At 34.3% G+C, this 21396-nt stretch overlaps 1 protein-coding gene across 5 annotated transcripts in view; it reads left to right on the forward strand.

Annotated features, from left to right (window-relative positions):
* LOC110456645 (brefeldin A-inhibited guanine nucleotide-exchange protein 1-like) overlaps positions 1 to 21396 on the forward strand; it is a 50917-nt gene that overhangs the window by 2205 nt on the left and 27316 nt on the right. For 4 of the 5 annotated variants that reach the window (XM_021507493.1, XM_021507492.1, XM_021507494.1 and 1 more), the window contains exons 3-19: positions 2494 to 2524; positions 5479 to 5617; positions 6270 to 6416; positions 6832 to 7011; positions 7652 to 7747; positions 8093 to 8153; positions 8686 to 8772; positions 11831 to 11998; positions 14279 to 14447; positions 15061 to 15295; positions 15854 to 15953; positions 16434 to 16556; positions 16760 to 16885; positions 17170 to 17356; positions 17578 to 17689; positions 18665 to 18699; positions 21115 to 21285. In XM_021507493.1, coding sequence (XP_021363168.1) covers positions 2494 to 2524; positions 5479 to 5617; positions 6270 to 6416; positions 6832 to 7011; positions 7652 to 7747; positions 8093 to 8153; positions 8686 to 8772; positions 11831 to 11998; positions 14279 to 14447; positions 15061 to 15295; positions 15854 to 15953; positions 16434 to 16556; positions 16760 to 16885; positions 17170 to 17356; positions 17578 to 17689; positions 18665 to 18699; positions 21115 to 21285 — 2167 coding nt within the window. The remainder of the gene's footprint in view (positions 1 to 2493; positions 2525 to 5478; positions 5618 to 6269; positions 6417 to 6831; positions 7012 to 7651; positions 7748 to 8092; positions 8154 to 8685; positions 8773 to 11830; positions 11999 to 14278; positions 14448 to 15060; positions 15296 to 15853; positions 15954 to 16433; positions 16557 to 16759; positions 16886 to 17169; positions 17357 to 17577; positions 17690 to 18664; positions 18700 to 21114; positions 21286 to 21396) is intronic. The other variant, XM_021507496.1, reaches the window with a different exon arrangement.

The following is a 21396-nucleotide window of genomic DNA, read 5'->3' on the forward strand; positions in this document are numbered from 1 at the left end:
GAGCAAATTCTGTTTATTGTACATGTGTGCTCATTTATAAGGACATGATCATCTTATGAGGACATGGGCATCTGTACAGGTGAACACATACCCAGGTAATCCATCTCCTGCCAAAAACCATTAAGGTGAGGAAAGCTGTATTGCAATATATATATACACAACAAAGAAAAACCCAGGCATCAGTGACATCATAATTGACAATGTCCATTAATTGCCTATTAAGTTTCTTACTAAACTCTGCTTTCTGATTGATTGGCCTGAAAATAACAAAAGTACTATTTGTCACAAGAAAATATCTACTTTATTTTCAATGTAAACCTAGGCCTTGTACAATGCATTTCACTGGTAAAAATGTACAATAAATGTGTATATATCTGACAATAATGATATATTTGTGCAATGGATGAGATAGCAACACAAAGTATTTGTTTTTGCCAAAAGGCACATTTAAATGCCTGTGCTTAACAGATATTGAACAAGCAGACATGTATATGCATAAAGAATATATTTTACTAAATAAGCAAAGATAAAATTTAATACATGCACTGATCACCCGAGCCTCCACATGTAAGCTTGGGATATTTCTTGTCCTACACACGTGATCATAATTTTTTACGGGGCTAAAATTTAAGCAGAAAGAAGTGTGATTCTTTCTTTCTGAACAAAAGTCTTTAATTAGTTGATACTAAATGGTGATTTTTAATGCTATATTATTGATAGTTATATATATATTCAATTCATAAATACATCTACATGTGTACGTACATGTAGCTATTAAGGCAGTTTTTCTGAGTGTCGTTTGAGCTGATTTTTACCCTACATTTGCTCAAACAATTATGTTTTAGATTTTGTTTCTTCCATTTCCAAGTTTTCTTAATGCATTGAAGAAACTTTATAGTAAGGATTTCAAATTGTATGAGATTGTTCTTGAAAAAAAGAAATAAGGGAAAAGTTAACCTAATGAAGTCAATATAGTAATTCACAAAATAAACAAGAATACTCCTTTAGTGTTGCATGCATTTGTACACACCTGTACATTATGGTGAACTATTCTGGATACGTTTTCTGTAACCAACGTATGCTGCACTGTTTGTTGTTCAAATTGAAAAACGAGTTTTGATAAACTGAAATATGTAGTGAACATCCAGCTACTGTTAACTTAGCTCAGTGAGATTGTGTGTCACATTTTCAGTTCCATTTGTAATCTATGATATGTTTATAAAAATTGTTCTAGGATTCAAAAATCTGCATTAAAATTAAAACAATGATGTTTTCATACTTTTTGAAATGAGGGTTGGGACTGAATCTAATCCTTCTAACAATGTATACGTAATATAATCCTGGCAATATATATACGTAATATAATCCTGGCAATTATATATATAAGTGTTAAGTTGCGCATAATCGATGAATAATCATATTTATGAACTACACAAAAAACGAAAGTGTCAGGTGGTATAGAAATCCATTTTGTCACTTTTGTGCAGATAAACAGTTGAAATCTTGATTCATGACGTCTAGATCTAGATATGGTTTTGACAAAAAAAGCCATTTCTATACTCTAATTTTAGACACAATAAAAACAATGCTTTGGGCTTAAATACATATGCAATGTATGCATACACAAGTATTTTAATGCATAATCACAATTATGCATCACTTCATAATTAATGATATTCAAACTGAAAACAGACATTTTAACCAACTGACATGAGCTATCTGTGGTCACCGGTAGTCATCCGTCCCCTCCCACTAGATATAGCTACACATTAATTTATATTGCCACTCAGGTAAGGGAAGTTCTCTAAGGGTACATGTATGTAACTTATTTTAACATTTGTTCTTTATCCTCGGTACATATTTGCTATCTTGAAAGCAAAGTCCCAAGGTTTGCTCAGGGCTATGAAAAAGTTAATTACCTGATCAGTGTACACTACCATGAAAGGTACATATACATAACTGGGGAAAAAACACCTGTTCAAATGGAGATCTGATATTTAGCCATGCAGTGATTTAAATTTATAGTTTGTGTAAGTTTGTAATGATTAACATTGTACCTACATCTGTAGTTTAAAGTCACCTTATATAATTACTAGCTTTGGATAGTGACAATTTCCCTCTTGCTCAGCAGTAGCAGGGTTCAAACTAACATATTGTAGCGAAATGTGTGTTAGTTTTCAGAATATTCTTGTTAATATAAGATATCACTCACTCACAATTTTTTGCAAGTAGAGGTTAACGTTATGCCTCTCTGAAAAAATTCCATACAATTACTTGTATTGATATATCAGACAAGGTGTTGTCTAGGTATCTTAAAATCCTATACAAAACTTGCATGTGCATCATGGATTGTCTTTCATTAATAAGAGTATCTGTCCTGAGTTTTCATTTGTAAATTTTCGTTCATGTTCTATTTGATGAAGAGAACAAAGTTTTGTAATCTCAGACAGTTTCCTTTATGTATTGGTAATTGTTGAATTTGTTTATTTTCAGAGGAACTGAAGAGAGACAGTGCTGTCCGCAAGTAAGATATACAGATATATGTTTATACAGTGTTGTATTAGAACTCTGTGATATCAGTCTTGTTTACATAAATGAATCATGTACATATTTTGTAAACAAATTGTATGAACCTATATATACATAATTAACATGCTGTATGCATCATGTACGTTATAGAAATCTCAACAGGGCATGATTAGGGGTTACAGTATACCAACACACATGACAAAAAGTTATACATATATATATAAATATTTTTGAAATTACTCGATATCAATACCAATAATATTTCATGATAATTTATAAATCAAGTTCAATGAAATATATTCAAACTATAAAATCATAAATGTCCTCAGGAAAGCATACATTATTTCAAAAAGACAACACCACTATAAATAAACATGTTTACATATATTTATGGTTAAATAGTCTCCCTTTAATATTTTCAAACAGCATTATCAAGTAATTAAGCATTTTCCTATAGTATTATCACTGGATGCAACAGTTCTACCAGGTAATTGCTGCTTACAAAAGGATACTTCAGACCCCAAAATGTATGAAACATGTATACGTACCTCAAAGAAAATCTCAGGCAATGTACGGAAAATGTCAAAGTTGACGAAAACTCAATACATGAACTTCAAATATTTGATACAAGTAAGGTCAGATTACTGAATTACTTTGAAACTGTTCTGGAGAGGAGGTAATTTAACAATTAGGTGACATATGTAGAGGTTAAATAAATACCATACTCAACAACCACGAGTCTTGTGATCTGTTTCTACCACAATCTCATGAACTTACACACATGTGTTTGTTGACAAGGCTGGCGTAGTGATATGGCCCATATGTAAAAAGTTTCTCATTAATATTCAAAAATTACTCTTTTTTTTTTACCATTTTAATTATTGTCAAAATTAATGTTTCGGCAACAACTTTGTGAAAAAATAAAATAGATAAATGACTTTAAATACTGAGAGTAGCAGTATTGCATTAATTTATACAAATTAACCACGGACTATATGCGCGTAAGCATATCGTACAAAGTCTGTCTCCCTCCAAGTGATGAACCGTTGAAGACAAACTTATGGCTGTCAATATCCAAAACCATAGGCCTACGTTTCTTCGTGACGGTTCTATGGTTGACGATTATAGTGAAAGTTCAGCCATAGCCAGACCGTCTAAATAGCGATAACAGGACGTTGGGAGAACAAAATATTTCCCGACACTGTGACAGATCTTGTTTTGGTGTCACGACCTGGACACGCGACGGTGTGACGTCGAAACGATATCAAGCGTCTGTAGCGATTTTGCCTGAAACTAGCGGTCAAATCTTTAAGTATCATCTTTTAATATTGCCTTAATACCCCCCCCTTTCCGCATAACCTCACAAAGTCACCAACATTTGTCGGATGTTGACAGCCGACGACAAAACAGCAGGTGGCAAAAAGCATGTGGAAAAAGTCTTCCCGGTCAAAGTTCATCTTCTCGACCAATCAAAACTCTTGAAGGTCATAGACCACGTGTGGTATATAACTCATATTTATCTAACAGTCTGCTTGTTTATACAATGATCTGAGAGTGGAATAACACAGCGTATTGTGGTAGAAATATCCTTAACTGTTCATACAGTATAAGTGTACTTGTACTTAAGATTGATCCAGGAGTAGAGCCAACGCCGTTATTGTAGTTTAGGTTCGGTAGGTTCCGTTATCCCTTGCCTGGATACCAACCAGTATGCAGGGCGATTGAAGAATAGGAAAATAAGCGTAGGAGTCAATCGCAACAAGCTCAGGATAAGTTGAATCTTATTTATTGGGTATGTCTACCGGTTTCGCCCGAACAGTGGGCTTCTTCAGCCGGGCAGAGTCACGACAGATATCGCTTCTTACTAATGGACTTCGGTTTTGTGCAGGCGACAAACATTTTGTATTCTAATAGACCCCTGGTTCCGGGCCCCTGTTTGTAGACCGCACCAGAGCACAGGCAACCAAACCGGACAACAAACGCCCATTTGAGGCGCTTACGAAAACACAATTAGATCAAGTGAAATTCAGAGTGAAACCAGGACATGGGATAACTACAGTGGGACCACCTTGCAAACAATTCAGGCCGGTACTAGATGAAACTATAGAGTTACTCAAGGCTGACCTAGAATTATCAGAGAGTGAATACACGGCATCCACGCCAAATACATCAGAAGAAGACTACGCAATGAGAGACTACAAGACTTTGGGATATAAGTCTCTATCCACATCCACTGTTTGTCAGGATGAACTTGAACATTATAACTCAGTTTAATAATATTTAGGGATAAAAGAAACTTGTACTTATGTCTAACTATATATACACATTTATACACATATATATTTAAAATAGTCAATGAATTGTATGTACATTGATAGTATTTCAGGTATTGATACTATAGACTAGAATGCTCATCTACTAATAATAACCGTGATGGAACTTTCTAGAACGTTATAAATAGATATCACGTGACGTTACCTGTATTACGTCACTATACACAATATAGATGTGCCCAGAATTTTAGTACTTCAGGGAACATATTTTGTTATCAAATCGTCCTGAAGAAGCCCACTGTTCGGGCGAAACCGGTAGACATACCCAATAAATAAGATTTAACTTATCCTGAGCTTGTTGCGATTGACTCCTACGCTTATGTACTTAAGATCGATGTAATTGTCAGTACTATACCATTGACATTGGTTCATCAAACATCACATACGGTATTACAAATCAAAGCATGCATGTGAGATATTTGAAGCCAAACAAAAATTGCTAAAACCTAGAGCTACCAGAGACACATGTTTAGATGTTTTTGTTTTAGTTCTACAATCTGTACGTAAGTCTTAACTACCTATGCTGTTGGATGTTGGTTCTTTCTGGTCAGACTGGAGTTATATTATTGTGAGTGGTGTGAGGGATAAGGGACAGTTCATACATTTTGTGTTCCAGAGATGACAAGCTGTCCTCTGCCCTCCCGATGCCTATACAGGCTGGCTTTGTGGAGGCAGATAAATACTTTATGCCCTTTGAGTTGGCATGTCAGTCAAAAAGTTCTCGCATCGTAAATACAGCACTCGACTGTCTCCAGGTAAGAAAGATTTTATCTTTAATACAGCTATATTTGACCTAATAAGGAGGCTAGGTACAGGTCATTGACAAGTGAAACACCTTTATTCAGAAACATGGTTTACCGAAACAACATACTTGTATGTTGACTTATTTTTCTCCAAGACAGCAAAAACATGAAGGTGTCTCTATCCCACTCCCCAAGGTGAATTGCCCATTTAATGAAGTGGTATACCATTCTGAAAATTTCATTAACTGAATCAGGCAAGAATATTCCAGAGTAGCTTTGCTTTTTTTCAGTATACTTGTTGTGAACTATTACAACACCATTTTGTTTTCATATGCATCAAGACCAGAAATAAAGTTCCCAACAGGACTTTCAGTAGACTCTTTAGAGTATGGTGTGTGTTTTTGATTCCCGTTTCCAACTGAAAATACATGTCTATTTCACACATGTGTTTTCTCTCCAAAGTTGAGAGGAAATGTTATTTGACTTTTATAATCACTAATTATCAGGGTTCATCGGCGCTTAATGTGTTAAAGTTTAATAATATCTGCTAAATGAAAAGCATCAAAATATATACATGAAGCTGTCCATGTAATAACTGTCTACGAATGATGATTTACTGCCAGGCTCAGTTAAATGAAGTCTGTGTGTATTTTGTGTCTTACAGAAGCTTATAGCGTATGGCCACTTAACAGGAAACACCCCTGACAGTACAACCCCGGGAAAGCGCCTTATCGACAGAATTGTTGAAACAATATGTGGCTGTTTCCATGGACCCCAAACAGATGACGGAGTTCAGCTTCAAATCATTAAGGTACAAAGCCTCATTCTGAAATGAAACTGCCAGAATGCGGTCATTTGCTAGCAACATACATAGAAAGCAAACAGTTAAAATTGATAAATTATTTATGGATACCTGACAAATAAAATGTTATACACAAATGTATAATATATGAATCTTGAAACCTCTTTCCAATTTGATATCAGTTCAGTTTGGTTGATAAGACTGTTCCATCTCCCATTTCCATAAGTGGTAGTAGATGATTTCTCTAATACTTATTGATATACATGTATAAATACAGAACATTTGCAAACAGAGTTTTCAATAATACCTATAAATGTCTCAAAAGTTGAAGTGAAGCTTAGATAACAGCACAGATTAGATTTCTATCGCAGAAAGATATTTTATCAGAAAAAATGATATGTAATGGAAGGTGTGATGGTTACAGGCTCTGTTGACGGTGGTGACATCCAACACATGTGAGATACATGAGGGGACGGTACTTCAGACTGTGCGAACCTGTTACAACATTTACCTGGCCAGTAAAAACCTCATTAACCAGACGACAGCCAAGGCCACACTTACACAGATGCTCAACGTTATCTTCATGCGAATGGAGAATCAGGCCGTATGTACCTCTTCTGGTGTTGTTTCATATATATTCTATTTATACAGTAATCCTTGCTAGAGTGCCACCATTGAGAGTATCTGGCATTTCTAGGAGTTTGGTGTTATATCTAAGGAGATTTATTGTTAAGGAGATATGATAAAGGTAAGCTGAACAAAGTCATATGTTTACGATCAGTGAAGTGGCAAAGAAAAAGTCAGTATTTAAATGATTTTACTGTACTTTTCCTGATATATTTTTAATGCAAGCATTATGTATTTTCTCTTGCCTATTTTCAAACACAATTACAATAATAATGAGGAATACAATTCTATCTTTTTACATGTGGATGATATTAGATATTGTATGTCTACAGTTGAACATTTTGAGGCAAACTAAACATGATTCTTTTACCTCCTACAATAATTGTGAATTCGTAGTAAGTGAAAAATACATAATATCCCCATACATACATGACATCTACAGATATTTCTTAACATACATATCTAGATTTACCAGAAACATAGAGTATATTTACTCTAGTTTGTATTAACTCCAGACAATGGAATTTTGCATTGCTTTTAATCTTTTACTGTATAGGTTCTGAATCGAGTGAAACTGTTTTTAATGTTTGATTTTTTTTCCTTACTTCCTTCTGAAGCTTCAGGAGATGAAACAGAGAGAAAGGTCTGCCAGTAAACTGTCTACAAGGAAGGATGAAGATAGAGAATCGCCAAAATCTGAAACACAGCCAGAGGTAGTGTCTTTGTAAATATGTATATTAAATATGTAAAAATATACATGTCAGGGGGGGGGGTAACAGAGATAACAATAAGAGGTAACAATAAATTTCTGCAATTATTTGTGTGCCCCATCATTATACAGAGTTATTGCCCTTGACTTTTTTTCATACCAAAGTTTGTCCAGGGGAGATTGACTTTGGATTGATTATAAACTGTTGCATTGTTCTGGATGAAAATGACCTCCATGTTCATGAAGTAGTCTATATTTTCATCACATAAAATTTAAATACATTACATGTTGATAAATAGGACCCAATGAGACTCTTATTTTACCGTCTTTAAACATCTTTCCCATACAGAATGATGCAGGTGTAAGCGATTTGGAGACAGCTAGAGAACAGGTGAATGGCCCTGACTCAGGTTAGTACTTTTTCTGGTTTAAATTAGGCTTTAGATGACCTATTGAGATCCCAAATTGTAAACAAAAAATATAGAATAAGAATTGATTTTAATTACATATTTTAGAGTGAAAGATTATGCAAATTGTACCTGGTCACCTAATACCAGTTAATATTTTTGTTCTTGTAAAAAAATGTTCTGAATTGTTTTGTTGAGTGACCCTGCTTAATAAATAGTTGTTTCTTATTATTTTCGGTGTCATCAGAAACTTTTTTTTTTTACATTTTATACACATCATGATTTAACACTTTCAGCTGTCTACAACATTTAAGAGTACAGTGATGTTATATTTAGTGCTCTCCATTATTTATTTATTTCAAATTTATAGCACTGAGAGTGCTAATATTTTGCAACTGCTGAAGTAAGTATATTTGTTATATACTTTTCAGGAATATTTGAGCAGTTTTTCATAGGTACATAAATAACTCTTTGGCCTTTGTGCAAACATATACATATATATATTTAATAAAGTGAATTGGATGGTTTGAAATAGGAGAGGAGAAGAAAGATGATGAAGAACTGACAACAGAGCAGGTCGTCACCAATGTATTGGATAACATCCTGGACAAGGTCACTCAAGGTCAGTACCAACAAGTTCATAAAAGGTCAAGTCACAAAGGTTGGTATGTAACAACAAGGTCAGAGTCAAGGTCACATTAGCTAGACAACATGTCAAAGTCAGAGGGAATTAGGTCATAGAAAGTCAGTACCAGCAAATCTAACAATACACTGGCGTGACCTTAAAACTGACCTGATATGTTTTTGTGTGATTAGATTTTTTATTTTTATTTTTTTTAATCTTTATGGTCGATTTACAGTAGAACTAATGTTTATAGTACCTTTATGGTATAATCGGGTTTTCTGTAGTTATGTAACACTAGTCATATTAGAAAACTGTATTTTGGATGCATTGCTTATTTGTTTGGTTGGTTTGTGTTTTACGTCCTATTAAATATATAGAAATGGTCTGAATTAAATTAGATTTTTATTTTTGATTACTGAAAGTAAATGCCAAAATTTACTGATTATTGACTACCAGTTTTGATATTGTGGTTTTAATGGAGTTATTTAATACAGAAACTGACAAACAGAAAAATCTAATTACCAGACATGAATAAAAAAATGTTTTTTGTTTGTTTGAAGGTAAAAGATATTTCATTAATTAATATTTAAAAAACAAAAATACTACTATTCTGGAATTGTTTGTGAAAAATCCCTGTATAGGATATGAGGTAAAAAGTAGCTCTGTTGTCTCTCATTATCATCTACTCTTGCTTCATAAATGTGGAAGACATCCAACACATCACTGTGTATAAACGTTTCCTAAAAAAGGAGTTTATACTGAAAAGTATACATTACATCTAGACCTATATAAAGAATCAGACATATTGTATGATTTTTACAAAATAGCTTCTTATTCAGCTGATTTATGCATTTTGGTATATTTCTTAATTATAAGTATGCATGCTTGTTGTTAATCTGTGTATGAAAATGTAAAACAGAGTTTTGTTAATAATTTTGACAATACTTAATGGTTGTAGCAAGACTTGACTTGAGAGAATGTTTTGTTTCAGTTTTACCTTGAAAGTAACCTAACAAATTGTCCTTTTGAAGGAGTCAGTTTGAGATATCACGCCAAATGTTGTGCTTTTTGTAGTGAACTACATTGAAGTTTTGTGGTGTATATGAGTAAGGATATTGCTGCATTACTTTCCTTTGCTGTGAATGATACAATAAGTTGAATCTGAAATGAGATGACAGACACAGATCGGGTCCAAGATTGACCGCTGTAAAATTTGGCAAATTACGATAAAAGGGTCCAGTAGTGCCTGGCAATAACAAGAACAATTCCGGATTTCACTGACTTGTGGTATTTTATACATTAAACAAGGTATATTCATATACTTGTTAAAGGTATCGTTATAAAACTTGTATACAGGAGACATTTATAAGCACGTAGAATTCTTTATCTATTATTATTTATCTGATAGAAAACTCAGAAACTGCATTTTAAGCTCTGCCTATTATGGCAACCTACGCAAGGCTCAACTTGTCCATAAGGACCAAAATTGTCAGTTATTTATATGTAGCAACTCTTCTTAACAGTCTGTGCCTGCGCTACTATGAAATAAGCAATAAAAATCATAGGAATACTTCTCCTACATTCACATTAGGTCTGTTTCTATGCTACCTCTCAGTCAAAGCATAAATTATGGATCTTGTTTAAATATATTTAATTTTAATGCTGATTAACATATCTACCCATTGTATATAGATTTAAGGCAGCTTATGAATTTTACATTTGTGCACACTTACTAACTAATTAAGTCTCTTACAGATTTGTGTTTGTTAATTTTCCCCCATACCATGATCTGACTACATTGTATATAAGGTGGCATTCTTAGAATTCTTACTGTAAATTTGTCTACTGATCACTCATCACTGTAAATTGGTATTATGTTTTTTATACCATCTTAAACAAGGAAAATTTTGAGTTATCTCCCTTATTAAAAAAGGGGACAAACAAATGCTGAGTACTTTTGTTAATAAGTAAAACAGTGGGAGCATGTTCCCAAAATCTCAATTTCCGTTTATAAAATATCTTTTGCACATATTTTTTTTGCATGGAACTCTTTGAAAGGAAATATAAAATGTCCTTGTCAGAGCTAGGTAGCATGATCCTGATGTTGACCAGAGCAAAGGTTACAAAGAATGCATCCTCATTTACCCAATGTCCTCAGATCTTTTTGCAGAGTAGTTGAATGCTGGGAGTAAAGTAAAGAATCTTAAATTAAATACATCAGTTACATTTTTATTTTTAATATTAAATCATTTTTCCTCCTCATTGCTCCAGGAAAGGCGAGTTCACTGGAACATATTGCTTGTTTCCTTAATTAAGACATATGATAATTAAAAAGTGAGAAATGTGGTTTAAAGAGACTTCATTTCATGGCAAATTTCTCTTTTAGAAGTTTCTATGATGCATTTTTCTTAATTTGATTTCTTTAAAACAGTATGTTGCAATTTATGTCTTCTTAAATGAAATCTGAAACAATTTTGTTCAAAGCCGAGCAATCTGGAGGAAGAGTTGGTAACTGGTTACTGTAATTCACTTTATTTCATGAGTACTTAGTTTTGAAAACTATACTTTAAGATTTTATTTGTGAATATTTGAATTTGCTTTTGTAATACATGTTATTACTCCTTGCAAACTAACACAGACCTAAATCTCATGCTAAAATAAAGTGCCTTACAGTATGATACATGAAATGACATGCAGCTTTAATGTAGAGATGCCTGCTTATGTAATACATCATGGGAACACCTGCTTAAAGCCTTGTTAGCTGACTAATAAATTTATGTAACAGTTTTATCTGAAATGCCAAAAACATCAGAATTCTTTTGATAAAACCTAATCATGTACTTATCTGATGATAAAGAAACTTTTAAAAGAATGCAAAAAAATAAATAAAAACATAAAATCATTTGGGGAAAGTAACTTAAAAAACTTTACTTCAGCTAACAATGCTTTGACAAATGGGCTGTACTAATATATATCTACTTTTAAAACGCATTTAGAGAATGATTGCCTTGATTTTTTTCTTTTTCTTTTTCTTTTCGCTTTTTGGACTTTGTAGTCCAAGGTTCATCCTCTCCAGAAATTGAAGAGCCAAACCCTGATGCCCCAGCATCACAAGGGAGTGCTAATGATTCAGTTTCCTCCCAGAATGCAACAGAACCTTCCCAGAATGCAACAGAGACTGCTCCTTCATTGTCGGGGAGTAGCAAATCGGGCAGTTCTTTTGGTAATTGTGTTGTTTGTACAAAAATTGTGTCTAGGAATTTTCAATGAGAGTGATAAACTGAGCTATAGGTTAAGTTTTTTATTTTTTTTAAAGTTGGGTTAAAAAACTGCTATCTGTTTGGGGGAAAAAACCCACCAATTAATACTCTTTCGTAAGATGAAATGATTTACCTTTCCCTACAAGTATATAAAGAATGTATATGTTCTTCAAAGTATTGTAGAACTGACCCAATCCAACGAAAATGAAAAACTAAATATAAATATAGGGTAGAGTCATTGGAGATAATTTGAATTGATGTCTTGTGTAATTGAGGTATACTATATCATGGGATAGATGAATGTCAGTTACTTATCTACGCAATTAATGAAAAGGAAATTTAAATTTTTTGGAAATCAAAATTTAGAAAGGGCACATCAATCCAGATTAAATCAATATCAATGTTGAAGTAAGGACAGTTTTAAGTAACTCATAAATGTAACAAATTTACTTATATTTAAATTGCTTAAAAGTTTACTAAAAGTTCATATTAGTTAGTTTCATTATAATCTCACATATTTAATCAGAAATTCCTAAAACATGTGTGTCAAACTCTGAAGCCACCTTGAAATTCATGTAACTTGTATTAACATCCTCTGTAGCTAATGGGAAATCATTTTGACCCGTATATCTAGATTTCGAGTTAGTATAAGTTTAGATTTGACTGAAGTTTTATAGAGTGAATTTTTAAATTTTGGTCTAATTTAGGGATTCTCTCTCTTAGTAAGGGGTGGTTGACAGCTATGTAGATATATTTAACAGTGATTTACATTATATAAAGGATTTAAATCTTAATTTATTATTGTAAATTAATTATCATTATTTGATGCGTGGTATATCCCATAACACATAACTCAAAAAAAAAAAAACTTTTCTCTTGGCCAAACACCTAACTTGACTTTCTGATGGGAAGTGGATGATCCAATATATTAGTGAAAGTGTGTCACAGAAAACTAGTGTACCCTTTCATCTTGTGAGATTATTTCACACATCTGTCCTAAAAATTATATCTGGTGGTTAAGTAGTAAAAATGAAAAAATAGTTTGCTCACCTAAAAAAAGATACAAGGATTAAGAACAATTGGCACAGTTGTTGGGTTTACATGTAGTGATTCTTTTAACACAAGTCTGATCTTTTTACTCCAGAAATTAAGGAAATTTCAGGTTGTAATGCTTTGTGCAGGAGAATGCTTGACATTATATGCACACTTACAGTATAAAAAATAAACCGTAATCTAATCTACTTAATCCAAACAAACCGTAATCTAATCTACTTAATCCACTTAATCACCTGAAAGCATGAATGAAATAATACACAGATTTACACAAATCTTATTTAATTTTACTTTGTTTGCTAGGTCATTAACATATAAAGCAAATATCATGCAAATTCCATTCGAGGAGAAAAAAGGAGATCTTCATTGAAACCAACACCAGACTTAAGCGACATTCAATGTAACTGACATGTTTTAGTTGGTCGGCAAACACTGGTTTCTCTGTCTAAACCCTGGTATTACAGACACACTTTCATATCTGATGACGATTCAGTCAATCTTGATATCAGTAAAGACAGGTATGACTGTATCTAAGTCTGGTTAAGTAGACAAAAATGAGTTACTTTAAAATCATACAAGCAGGGAAAATCATTTGGATTTTTTTTAGTTGTGAATAGGTGAATATTTTCAGTAATTTCTTAATTTTCTTGTCTTGACTTGGTGAGATAAGTAAAATGAAAGCAGGATTGTGAAGATTGGGTAGTAATTTTGTTCACATTATCAAAAAAATAAATGTATCTAAAAATTAATTGAAATACACATCTAACTTCAACAATTTGTATGTATTCAGCCTGTAGTTCATTTAGGTTACACTAACAGTAGTGTTAGTTTAGTGAATTTATAGAAACAAACACTTTAAATTGCATGTCGTTCCAACTGCTGAACATATTGGTTCTTTTGGTAATGGTTCTGGAGTTTTAAAAAATAAAAATAAAAATGTATAACTAAAGTTTTTAATATCATTCAGCTGGCAGTAGATACAATCTGTTAACTTATTTTAGTGTAGTTAAATTTAAGCATGTTAGATTTTCTAGTCATGGTTTACTGGGAATATAGGAATGTATAATTTCCTGCTTGTGCAAGATTACCAAGCCTTTATAATCCCATAGTCTTATTACATTTTCTCTGTACTCATTATTCATGTCATGATGAACATTTCTCCGTATTCATGATGAATGTGATGATGTCAGGTCTGAACAAGCTGGACGGTGATGATGGAGATGTCCTCGAAGGCCAGGAGGGCCAGGAGATGGCTCAGGGAGTATTCTCTCACATTCTACAGAAGGACGCCTTTCTCGTGTTTAGGAGCCTGTGTAAACTCAGCATGAAGCCGCTCGCTGATGGTCCCCCAGACCCAAAGTAAGCATTGAATACCATTCTCTAGAAGTTAACTTGTATGTTATAATGATATTCCCCACCAACAATGTAGCTGGGGCATTATGTTTTTACCATTTCTTTTTTTACCATTTCTGTTAATTCATTTATAGATCTGTTATTTAGTTAAAGTTATCATTAATTTGCATATATTGTAAAGTTATTTATAAATTCAAGACTTATCTTGTTAAGTAATGAATGGAATGTAAAAAATATTATAGGAATAAGAGTAAAAGACAGAATTCACAATGTCAAAGTTAAGAAAGAAATCATGAGCAGGTTTTGTTCAGAACGTCTCAAAATGTTGGACCAGATGGACCAAAGTTGTTTGTGAAATGTCTTTGCAAGTACTTTGAAGGCCTGCATTGACGATCACAAATCAGCCAGACTACCCCTTGTCTTTATTGTATGTACACAAAGTATGTGCTCATCGCATGATTACATTATGTTGGAGAACATCATTGATAAAATCTCATTCTTTACCATAATTCTTACAAACACTGCCAAGATACAGATGCTATTTTCATTTGTATTTCTTCAAATTCGACTGTCTAAAATATCTAATGAATTTTTATCGGAAAATTGTTCTCCATTACAGATCCCATGAGCTACGATCTAAGATCCTGTCGTTGCGCCTCCTGTTGTCCATCCTTCAGAACGCTGGACCGGTGTTCCAGACTAACGAGATGTTTATCAATGCCATTAAACAGTACTTGTGTGTGGCACTGTCTAAGAATGGGGTCAGCTCTGTACCGGAGGTTTTTGAGCTCTCCTTGGCTATATTTCTAGCACTCCTGTCCAACTTCAAACAATACCTGAAAATGCAGATAGAGGTAGGTACTCTAAATAGGTAATTACACAAATTGATTGATATTTAACATTATTCATAGGTATTGGGCATCTTGGCCCACTTGTATAAACCATCTCAACTCTTGAGATTTCCTCAAGTCTAAGATCTCCCATAGACAATACATTGCTGAGATTTTCCTCAACTTTGGGATGTTTTATACAAGTGGGCCATGGTCATTTTAATTTAAGTCACTTTATCTTCTATTTTTCTTTTTTCAGAGTTTTAAAAATTATATTAGAACTGAAATGAAATTAGAAGATAAGTTACTAGGTACTAAAAACCTATGCTTTTGTATTTCAAATCATTGTGGGAGATGTGCCATGTGGAGATGAGAAAATGATGATATTTTCAGAGAGAAGATGACTTAATAGGGGTGATATGGAGTACATTATTAAACTGTGGTAAAACAATGTTTTTCAGTATCTATTTTGTATGGAAATCCTCACCTCTTGCTGACACAGTTACATCCTTTATAGTTCATTTTCTTGTGCCAATCATGTTTTCTTGTATTTGGTATAATATTGTTTCCTCTCTGTGTTAGGTTTTCTTTAAGGAAATCTTCCTGTCAATCCTAGAGACCAACAGCAGTTCCTTTGATCACAAATGGATGGTAATACAAGCACTCACCAGGATATGTGCAGGTATGCTCAACCTAGATATTAGTAACATGCTTAGACATAGATATTTGTTAGTGTGCTTTAATAAATATAAGATATTTAAAATTAACTTTAATATGCTAAAAATAGGAACTTGAAACTTTTGTAAAAAAACATTGAGACCTAGTAACTTGAAACTTTTTAAAAAAAATCATCGAGACATTTTCTTGGTGAATGTATCTAGCCAGATGAGAAAATTACACCTGATTTCTTTTACAATAATTATCAAACAAATTTTATCAATAGAAATATTAATCACTCTTTATGTGCCCAGATGAAAATGAGCAGGAGTTTTTGATATGTAGGGGAAAGTGGAGTACATGAGAAAATGCAATTATGTGGTCAAGTAGGAGACTCCATTGCGTATGTTTCCACATATAATCTGGGAATGAAACCCAAGTCACCTTGGTGAAGGGTGATAGCGCTATTCACCACTAATGTATCATAAATGTTTTGTTTGGACAGATGCCCAGTGTGTTGTGGATATCTATCTCAACTATGATTGTGACTTGACACTAGCCAATATTTTTGAACGCCTAGTTAATGATTTATCAAAGATTGCTCAAGGCAGACATGCTCTGGCTTTAGGTAAGTACCACACTTAAATTATCTCTTCAAATCATTAATTATAATTTCTAATTTCATATCATATTACACACTGTAGAAAAGATTTGAAGATAAACCAAACAGGGAAAAATGTTGCAAATAGCTTCAAAAATATTTTTCAACAAATACAGTATGTGAATTGTGAATTATAAATACATTTACATACAAATTTTCTGATTACTCAGGTGCCACTCCAAACCAGGAGAAGAGTATTCGTATCAAGGGTCTAGAATGTCTTGTGTCGATACTGAAGTGTATGGTGGAGTGGAGTAAAGATTTGTATATCAACCCTCACTCTCAGTCCAATCTAGGTGAGTCGCCCTGTCCATTTACTAATTGAGGATAGATCTTAGTGACCTTTTGTGGGTCATTCTTGATACCAAGTCAAGCCAGATTACCAGAAAATTCAGAAAAGTCAGTTGTTTTCCAACGAAAAATAGTATTTCATGCACGAATAAACAGATATTATAACCATAAAAAAATTCTTTACTTACAAGACTTAAATGTTCTAGAGAGTTATCGGCAACAATGAGAAGCTTCTGAATGATACAGACATCAAATGTTTATTGAAACATAACTGTGATATAATTTACAGGTCAAGAAAGCAAGCCTTTTAATGATACAGACAATGATTCTGGAAACAGCACAATGAAAAGTTATGGTAGTATTAATTCCATCAACTCGACGAGCAGCTCACAGGCACCTAGTCTGTCCCTCGACAACCCAGAAGAGTTTGAGAGCATCAAACAACAGAAAGAGATCATGGAGGCAGGCATAGAAATGTGAGCAGCAATACACAAATCATGCTCCATAACTCTAGCAATGCTTTTAATGCCGATCCATGTAAATTTTCCAATGAAATATGTCACAATTCAAACAAAGATGAATTTAATTCTGTCTTACGTATTAATCTTTATTGTGGAATGGATTGTACTAAATCAGATATCCTTTTTTTTTAATTTCTATTAAAACGTTTTTTAAAGAATTTATTTATTTTTGTTAGGTTCAACAAGAAGCCTTACAAAGGTTTACATTACCTACAAGAGCAGGGCATGCTGGGCACGGCTCCTGATGATCTCGCAGAATTCTTCCACTCCGATGAACGTCTTGATAAGGTTGTTCAGAAAGTATATTGGTCTTAAATTAACTGTTGTGAGCAAAATTTATTGTAAGATATGTGGTTATTAGCTCACCTGGCCAAAGGGTTAAGTGAGCTTTGCTGTGACACAGCTTCCGTCCGGCGTTTGTTTAAATGAATGACCTTGGTTATATTCAAGGTCACAGGGGTCAGTTGTCTTATAAAACCTTTAAACAACTTCTTCTGAATAACCAAAATGCCTAGGATGATGGAAGGGCTATCACATTTGTTGAAATGAATGACATTTGCCAATATTTAAGGTCACAGTGGTCAAATATGTTGAAATCTTTGAACAACTTGTTTTTAAAAACCAAAAGGCCTGGGGTGATGATATTTGGCCAGAAGAATACTGGGATGAAGGGTTACCAGGTATTTTCAAATGAATGACTTTAATTATATTCAAGGTCACAGGGGTTAATATATTAAAAACTTCAAATGACCTCTTCTTAATAACCAAAATGCCAAGGATGGTAATATGTGAACACTAGCATGCTCAAATGAATAGCTATCAAGTTTGTGCATCTAACAATAAACAAATGGTATAGAGTGGTGATATTTGGCAAGTTGCATTATGGGATGAAGGACTATAAATTTTGTTCAATTGTATGTCTTTGTTTGACTTTCAAGGTCACAGAGGTCAAATGTGTTTACATTTTTCAACAGGTTCTTTTGAATGACTTTGAGTGTTTGCCTGTAGCTGAATTTTAGTCAACTTTAAGGTTACAGTTTTGATAGTAATACAAGGTGATCGATGCAAGGTGGTTTGAAAATATCTTCAAAAATTTATTTTAAATATGATCATGACTTTATCCAGTATCATTTCTCTACAATATTATGGAAATAATCCCAATTGCATTGTTCAAACGTGGAGCATTACATTGAATAATAAAAAAAGTAATTCTGAAATTGGACTTCAATGGAAAATAACCGCTTTTTGCTCTCTCTTTTTCAGACTGTTCTTGGTGATTTCTTAGGTGAAAATGAAAAGTAAGTGAAGTCAATATGAGTTATGTGATGATTATAATGAAAATTATTTGTTATTACATTTAAGATTCAGGACTTGCAGAAGTTCAGTGAAACCTGTGTAATCTGACAACCTGTGGGATCCAACAGTAGGTTGGTTGTTCTTTAATGCAAATAGTCTAGATAAAGCCTGGCAGACCTGGAAATGCATGAACTTTTTCATTTTTAGCTCACCGGGTCTGAAGGACTAAGCCACTAATTTGGCTATATTGCTACAACTGACTTCTTCTGTAGAACTATTCACTGGATATCAATCATATTTAATCAAAAGCATTCATGGGATGCAGGGATTCAAAATTGTACAAATGGTGGGGCTGAGGGATGGGGCCAAAAAGGGTTATTTGACTATATTGCTTTAAGCAAATTATTCTCTGGAATAAAGAGATGTATATCAACCATATTTGACTGGAAGCATCCCAGTCCCAAGGTGGTGGGGAATCAAAATTGTACAAATGGTGGGGCTGAGGGCTGGGGCCAAAAGGGGGCAATTTGGCTATATTGCTATTAACGACTTCTTCTGTAGAAGTATGCCATGGATATCGATCATATTTGGTCAGAAGCATTCATGGGAGACAGGGATTCAAAATTGTACAAATGAAGGGGCTGACCCCCCGGGCTAAGGGGTGGGTCCAAAAAAAATGTATTGCATGGAAATGGATGAGATCCCCACCATATAACCAGATACACAATTGCTGACACTGAGTATAAAGAGAAGAATGCACACTTGCTTCCAGGATCAATCTAATTAAAATTATATCTTCACATCGCTCCCGTTTACTGATATGTCGCGTTGAAGATCTAACAACATCCCGCAGAGGGTCACGTCAGAGGTCAACATGAATACATTATCGTATTTATAACAAGCCAATCAAAACGCGACATAACTCTTTCTTTAAACCAATCAGAAAGCAGGACCTGTAGCATTTAATGCAGACACCTCGTAGCCTTTTTTGTCTGGTCCAGTGATTGTTTGGATATTGCGAAGCCTGTCATTGGTAAATTTTAGTTTCAGGTTGTTAAACTTTTAAACGACAACATCACCAGAAGAGGAAGTCTCTCTTATTTCAAAGCAAAATCCAAAAATTGTACAAACGTTGTCTTGAAGATAGACACGGCGTGGTGTCATGGGCGCCGCCATTTTCGATGCTCATTTGACACCTCTCGGTCTTCTATCATAGCAAGTGTGTTCCGAAATCATTACATCATCACTTACAGAAATGCGTAAGCTCTCATCTGATTGGTTAATGCAAAGGTCGCCTGAACATGACCCTCTACGGGATGTTGTTAGATCTTCAACGCGACATATCAGTAAACAGGAGCGATGTGAAGATAAAATTTTAATTAGATTGTTCCAGGATGGCCCTAGGGTCTGGCCCCACCCTTGAAGACATAGTCCCTGGGCCATAACTTTGAAACGGTTGAGATCCCCACCCCAAAACTATATATACAAATACTGGGCATAAAGAGACGAATGCAGTCATGCTATTAGAATAGACTCTGGGGTCTGACTGAACCCCTAGGGACCTAGTTTCTTAGTCACAGCTTGGAAACAGTTTAGATCCCCACCCTTTAACCATATAGACAATTGCTGAGTATAAAGAGATGAATGCACATATGCTTCCAGGATGGCCTTGGGGACTGCCCTACTCTTTGAGACTTAACCCCTAGGTCATAACTTCGAAATGGTTAAGATCCCCACCCCAAAACTATTTATACAATTGTTGGGCATAAAGAGACGAATGCAGTCATGATATTAGAATTGACCCCAGGGTCTGGCCACAACCCTAGGGACCTAGTTTCTGAGTCACAGCTTGGAAACAGTTGGGATCCCCACCCCATAACCATACATAAAATTGCTGGGCATGAAAACTCTAATACAGATATGCTACAACGATTGGGATTGGGGTCTGGCATAATAATGTTCAACATATATTACGGGATTTTCTGTCAAGTTTCAACTTTTTGCGTTTTGGCATATCTGTTTACGCGATAACTCCAGCCAAAACTTTTCTTACTAAAAGCGCTGAGCAGGCTACACATCTACTCCCGTGGAATTCTTGTATAATTGTGATCCAATTATGATCCAACCAGTCAAACTATTTGGAACGCTAATAAACGAAAATAGGCGATCAAACTCGCTTTGGTTACACGTATTGTGTGAGTGCACAGTAACAAGAAGCTACAGCGTGGCATGTCTGAACAACTTTAGGTCAGCCTACACCCGTAGTGGTTGTACTAGAGAATCTACACATCATTTTCAAAGATAAGAAGGAAGTACTTTTAACTATTGCCTTTTTATTGGATCAGGCTAGAGTGATTGGAATACCACTAACAATTGTGGATAGGATCAAGTATTTTATTCAATTTTCTGAATTCTAGACTCAACAAAGAAGTGATGTATGCATTCATTGATCAGATGGATTTGACGGAGATGGATTTTGTACCTGCTCTTCGACGGTTCCTGGAGGGATTTCGGCTACCAGGCGAAGCTCAGAAAATAGACAGGCTTATGGAAAAATTTGCGTCTCGGTTTTATGAGTGCAACACAAAGTAAGTATTTTGTAATAGAATCACAGTTTGTTTCATAGATTTCTGTATATCGATTTCCCTTTCTTGATAAGTGCTTTTCCCGATATGACTAGATGAAGGGAGGGGGACAGG

This window comes from Mizuhopecten yessoensis, unplaced genomic scaffold (genome assembly GCF_002113885.1).
Source record: "Mizuhopecten yessoensis strain PY_sf001 unplaced genomic scaffold, ASM211388v2 scaffold8811, whole genome shotgun sequence".
Classification (NCBI taxonomy): Eukaryota; Metazoa; Mollusca; class Bivalvia; order Pectinida; family Pectinidae; genus Mizuhopecten; species Mizuhopecten yessoensis.